Below are 6,613 nucleotides of genomic sequence, written 5' to 3' on the forward strand. Positions count from 1 at the left end.
CGCTATCTCTAATTATCGCCGGTGTCTCGATTGATAAACTCTTATTAGGAATTTGATATTATAAAATAAATTTGCACCACAGTTGGTCCCGAAACCTTCTCTCAATCCTACATTAGCTCCTAACTACGCTCTTGTTTTTTGTTGTGGGATTTCTTATTGAATTGGGATTAAGAGACGTGGAACTGCAGCTGGCCCTCTGATTGGTTCTTTCAGCCACAATTTTGCCTTGTGATTGGCCAGCTCAGGTGATGTGTGGTTTAAGGGGAGGGAACAGAAGCGGCTATAATATAACATGATGAGTTAGAAATTAAAATACTCAGAACAAACATCCACAGAGACAACCGCAAAGATAGCGGCTCTTCCAAGACAGAATGGTGATCAGAAGGGTAAATATATTTTTTCTACAGTACTACAGCTCATTGCAGTGTCTAAGGTTTCACATATATAATATACACTATTTTATAATATTATATATCTATATATATTTAACATATTTGTTTCTCTAAAGATGAACTCATTCTCTTTTTAACCTGTCTTGGGGATCAATTATGTTTGGAGACAACTTGAACTAATTTGGACAGAATATCTTATATTCATCAGAATACAACTGCAATGTGAGTTTTGTGAAGGTCCGAGATGTTTATTATTCTGCACACATCTGGTTAGCAGCATTTAGGACAATATCTAAGTTTTAGTTATTTCATTAGTTGGAAGATCTTCTTCTTTAACTCTTGTTGTGTTTTTATATATTTAGAAAGGCTTTATATTAACCTAAACCGTCACTAACACAAAGGTAAATTTATCACAGTTAAGTTAATAAGTTCTATTTAAAGTTAAAACCAAGTCAATGATAATCATTAAAAGTGAGCTACGTTATGTTCTCTTTTTTTTATATTATATGAAGTTCTTGTTAATATTAAGAAATAACTTATAAACCATCCAATACTCATTATTTGCCATTGCTTTATGAGTTGTGACAGTTTATAATACCGTATACTCTATAATTATCTAATATTTATACTCTATAATATATATTTATACTCTATAATATATATATTTTATACTCTATATATAGTACTATATTATACTCTATATATATACTCTATAAAGCTATATATTATACTCTATGATATTAAATTATAATCTTCTATAAGCATGTATACACAGTTTTAATATTATCAGTGCATCCATTAAAACATTCTAATGACTTTATAAGTTTATAGTTTTTCATGTAGACGAGGTTTTCCGCAGTTATTTAATATGGATTACCAGCAGTGAGTATAATAAGTATTTAACAAGTTCTCCACTTAGAAACCATGGAGGGTCTGATGTCCTCGTAGGTGCATGTCACTGTGAGACCATATCTAAAAAAAATCATACATCCAATGTATGATTTTTTGATTTATTTGTATGATACAGCTGCAAATAATTATTTGAACATATGTATTTGAGTATTTTTTTTTAGATTATGTCTGTCCCGGTGGACATGCCTCGACGACATTTCAGACCCTCCATAGTTTCTAAGTGGGAGAACTTGCAAAATAGCAGGGTGTTAATACTTATTAGTATGTCACTGAGTACATTACTGCAGCACGGGGGTTGAGGTACTCGCCCTTACTTTACTAATTATAATATAATAATAATATAATATCTTTATTCTAGACCGCTTTCCATCAAAGTGCTTACGGCAAAATACATTTTAAATGCAACAGTATAAAAATTAAAAACAATACAAAAAAGTATGCTAACACTAACAAATACATCAAAGATAATTTGCAATTGAACTCATACGCCGGTGAATAATTAAGTTTTAAGCTTTGATAAAAAAACCAATTGAACACGCGAGTACTGATATCTACTGGAAGGCCAGCGAAACGAGAAGGCTCGCTCCCCAACCGTTTCTTTCTGCCTTTGGTCCAGTCGCGGTCCTGACCGTATGGAGCGCAGCACCCGAGAAGGCATAAGAGGTTAACAGATCAGGACATGATATACTGGTGCAAGGCCATTTCATATTTTGTAAGTTACAAGTAATACCTTAAATCTGATCTAACCTGGACCGGAGCCAGTGCAAGTGGGCCAACATCAGGAGTTATGTGTCTGTATTAGATGATCCAGTAGAATATACTTTAGTTACTTTAGTTACTAGTTCTTTTACTTTTATACTTTAACTACTTTTCCTGATCTCCTTACACACTTAACTGAAGTACATTTTAACTGCAGGACTTTAAACCTTGTAACGAGTATTTTTACAGTGTGGTGGTAGTTACTTTTACCGCAGTAAGTATGTCAATACTTCCTCTGCTGCTGTAGACTGTAACTTGTGGGGAGGGTTTTCCTCTCATGCGCAGAAGGTTACATGTAGTTCAGAAATACAGAATCAGAAATTGGCGTGGTTAGAGGGAGGCAGGGCGGGGTTAGACGGAGACCAGAGGGCGGGGTAGATGGGCCAGGCGGCAGGGGGGTAAGTGAGGGCAGGGGCGGGTTAGACAAGACAGAGGCAGGGGGTGGGGTTAGATGGAGCCAGGCGGGCATATCCTAAAAGAAAGGGTTATTACTATGATCTCTCATTTTTTGAGGTTTTAGCACCGCTAACTCACAAAAACTTGCATACTGCAGAATTTCTGTAGTGGTTGGTCTCGGGCGTGGCCAGGGCTCCTAGCGCCCCCTAAACGTGCACCCTGAGTTTGACAAGTGTAACATTCATCGTTCAAATTTACAGCAAACATGCGTATCATCTGGTCATTTTATTTCTGTTTCCTGTCATAGCCTTTCCGGGGAATCCCGTTTCCTGGGATTGAACCCTAGTCACGACCCGCCTTCGTGACCACAGGACAATGTAGGAACGAATACTGCAGTAACCGTACGGTGAAGTGAATTTAACACCGCTGCTCGGGTCTTTGGCCAATCTCCCGCTCATTGTCCCCTCCCACAAACTAAAACCCTGAGTACTTGACCTCATTTACCCCGAGGTAAGGACCTCATTCCCACCCGGCTAAAGCACTCCATTTCTGTTCCTGCTGACCACCACGCCCTGATCGATGGATATGTGCCGGACCTCAGATTGAGGGATAAAACTGTTAACACTCTAGGTTGTGTTGGTTAGGATCAAAGTTATGTAACAATGAACACAAAACGTGTCCAGCAAGTGCAGAACTGCTAACGTTAGAGTCTTTCATGTTCTGAGAGGGTGGGTCATGTGCTGGATGACGCCTCAGAGACTCTCTGCAGGATCAAAGTTCAACCTTACTGTAGGTGAGACCTTCAACATCTGATTTTTGGAGCCGTTGATCTCTGTGATTCCTTTGAAAGGGGCGACGACGTTTGCAGAGTGTTCTCTTTCTTTAAAAAGTCCACGTGGTTGTTCCCCATTTCGCCAAAAGGCAGCTTTATTTTTACTTTACATAATCTATTATTTTCCTAGGACCGCGAAGGCATGTCCTTGCCTTTGATCCGCTTCCCCTGGTATTCTTACACTAATCAATCCCACTCCTCTTCTAAAACTAACCGACCTAACCAAAGAAGTTAACCAGTACTAGCTATCAGAGGCACAGTAGGGTGGCTATGACTTCACCATTGGCAAAATTGGACAATAGTGGAATTGATCTGAATCTGACTCACAATGTCATAGATATGACATAACATCATGACAAGCATTTCTTACCAAACTAACTAACTGACTGCTGCTGTAAAAAGGGAATTTTCCCACTGTGAACTGAATAAAGTATCATCTAATGTATCTAACCTAACGTCTTTAACATTTCCACCAGAGCTGAGGATCGTCCTGCTTGGGAGTGTCAGAGCTGGGAAGAGTTTTTCAGGAAACAAAATCCTGGGCGATGACAACCTATTCCCCTCAAGAAGGGATATGAGTGCTGTCACAAAGAGGTGCCAGAAGGAACAGGAGGTTATTGACAACCAAACCGTGGTTGTTGTTGATACTCCTGGTTTGTTAAACGCTAACAAAAAAGAAGCAGAGATTATGACAGAGATCCAGACATCCATCGGTCTATGCAAACCTGGTCCTCATGTGTTCCTGTTTGTGCTGAATACGAGTGAAAGATACACAGTGGATATGGAAGACAAGGTGAAAAGCATTTTTGGCGAAAACGCACTGGATTACACTATGGTGTTGTTCAACGTTAAAGACAATGAGTTTAACTGCAAAGAAGACTATATTGGTGACGAAGAGAATCTCAAAGACCATCTAAAAAAGTGCAAGTATGGAGACTATTTTTTTGACAGGAGTACTGACCAGGTACCTGAGCTACTGACAAAGATCAATGATCAAGTTAAGGAAGCAAACGGACGCTACTACACCGCTGAGATGCTCCAAGAACATGTAGAGCAGTTAAAAAATGCAAAGACAGGACAAACAATACCAAGAAGCTATTAAACTGGTGTTTTATGTGTTGTGTTGGTTGGAGGTCTGCTTGGTATCGGGTTTTAATAATACGCTAACGTTCTACGATAGCGCAATTACGGAGCCATAGGGGCGGACTACTGTCCTTGCTCTGGCATGTATAGTGAAAAAAACCAAAGAAAGTGTGAATGCTGCAAAACATGATTTGTTTTAACCCTCATGTTGTCCTCAGTGTTGTTCCTCATGTTGTCCTCATGTTGCCTCATGTTGCCCTCATGCTGTCCTCATGTGCCCTCATGTTGCCCTCATGTTGTCCTCATGTTGTCTTCATGTTTCCCATGTTGTCCTCATGTTGTCCTCATGTCGTCCTCTGTCGCCTCATGTTTCCCTCATGTTGTCCTCATGTTCTTCTCATGTTGTCCTCATGTCGTCCTCATGTTCGTCTTCATGTTGCCCTCATGTTTGTCCTCATGTTGTCTTCATGTTGTCCTCAGTTGTCCTGTTCCTCGTCGTCCTCAGTCGTCCTCATGTTGCCTCATGTTTCCTCATGTTTTCTTCATGTTGTCCTCATGTCGTCCTCATGTTGTCTTCATGTTGTCTTCATTTTGTCCTATGTTGTCCTTATGTCTCCTCATGTTGTCCTCATGTTGTCTTCATGTTGTCCTCATGTTGTCCTTATGTTGCCCTCATGTCGTCCTCATGTCGTCCTCATGTTGTCTTCATGTTGTCTTCATTTTGTCCTCATGTTGTCCTCATGTTGTCCTTATGTTGTCCTCATGTTGTCCTCATGTTTTCTTCATGTTGTCCTCATGTTGTCTTCATGTTGTCCTCATGTTGTCCTCATGTTGTCTTCATGTTGTCTTCATGTTGTCCTCATGTTGTCCTCATGTTGTCTTCATGTTGTCCTCATGTTGTCTTCATGTTGTCCTCATGTTGTCCTCATGTTGTCTTCATGTTGTCTTCATGTTGTCTTCATGTTGCCCTCATGTTGCCCTCATGTTTTCCTCATGCATCTGTTTCTATATCTAATCAAGCTGTAAAATTGTATTCAATGTGCATGTAAAGCAAGAACAGTGTGTATAAAACTCTGAACTATGTATTTATAATGTGTGATACACAGACGGCCCAATGAAAACGTCCGATGGACGACAGCGTCGCGGTGCAGCCTGGTCCCGAGGACGTAACATTTCATGTAATAACCACATAAAAATGATCTTGTTGTTTTTCATTGTGTGTGATTTTCAAAATACGTAACCCTCCAGACGTTGTTTTCATTCAGATTAATGTCAATGTTACCGAGTGGAAGCGGTTTCTAACGGTCAGATCCGGATCATCAACATGTTCTTCATCCGTGTGATTGGCAGAGGACAGTAAAATATATAAAATATACGCCGTGCCTATGGTGACAAGACGACAGCACCCAACCCCCCAACCCCGAGCACCCAACCCCCCTAACCCCCATGTTGCCCTCATGTTGTCCTCATGTTGTCCTCATGTTGCCCTCATGTTGCCCTCATGTTGTCCTCATGTTGTCCTCATGTTGTCTTCATGTTGTCTTCATGTTGTCTTCATGTTGCCCTCATGTTGTCCCATGTTGTCTCATGTTGCCCTCATGTTGTCCTCATGTTGTCCTCATGTTCCTCATGTTGTCCTCATGTGTCCATGTTGCCTCATGTTGTCCTCCATGTTGTCCCCCTCATGTTGCCCTCATGTTGTCTCATGTGTCCCTCATGTCTCATGTTTTGTCCTCATGTGTCTTCATGTTGTCTTCATGTTGTCTTCATGTTTCCCTCATGTTGTCCTCTGTCTTGTCCTCATGTTGTCTTCATGTTGCCCTCATGTTGTCTCCCTCATGTTGTCCTCAGTGTGTCTTCAGGTGTCCTCATGGTGCCCAATGTTGTCCTCATGTGGTCTTCAGGTTGATGAGGACAACATGAGGACAACATGAGGGTTAAATAACAGATCATGTTTTGCAGCATTCACACTTTTCTTTGGTTTTTTTCACTATACATGCCAGAGCAAGGCACAGTAGTCCGCCCCCTATGGCTCCGAATATTGCGGCTATCGTAGACGTTAGCGTATTATTAAAAGCCCGATACCCAAGCAGACCTCCAACCAACACAACACATAAAACACCAGTTTTAATAGCTCTCTTGGATATTGTTTGTCCTGTCTTTGCATTTTTTAACTGCTCTACATGTTCTTGGAGCATCTCAGCGGTGTAGTAGCGTCCGTTTGCTTCCTTAACTTGAT

At 40.6% G+C, this 6,613-nt stretch overlaps 1 protein-coding gene across 1 annotated transcript in view; it reads left to right on the forward strand.

The window, feature by feature from the left end:
- LOC116702279 (GTPase IMAP family member 7-like) overlaps window positions 1–4,408 on the forward strand; it is a 4,732-nt gene extending 324 nt beyond the window's left edge. Inside the window, exons 2-3 of the mRNA XM_032536433.1 lie at window positions 321–386; window positions 3,768–4,408. Of these exons, the coding sequence (XP_032392324.1) occupies window positions 321–386; window positions 3,768–4,393 (692 nt within the window). The 3' untranslated portion in view covers window positions 4,394–4,408. The remainder of the gene's footprint in view (window positions 1–320; window positions 387–3,767) is intronic.
- Window positions 4,409–6,613: the final 2,205 nt, after the last annotated feature.

Source organism: Etheostoma spectabile, chromosome 15 (assembly GCF_008692095.1).
Source record: "Etheostoma spectabile isolate EspeVRDwgs_2016 chromosome 15, UIUC_Espe_1.0, whole genome shotgun sequence".
In the NCBI taxonomy this organism is placed as follows: domain Eukaryota; kingdom Metazoa; phylum Chordata; class Actinopteri; order Perciformes; family Percidae; genus Etheostoma; species Etheostoma spectabile.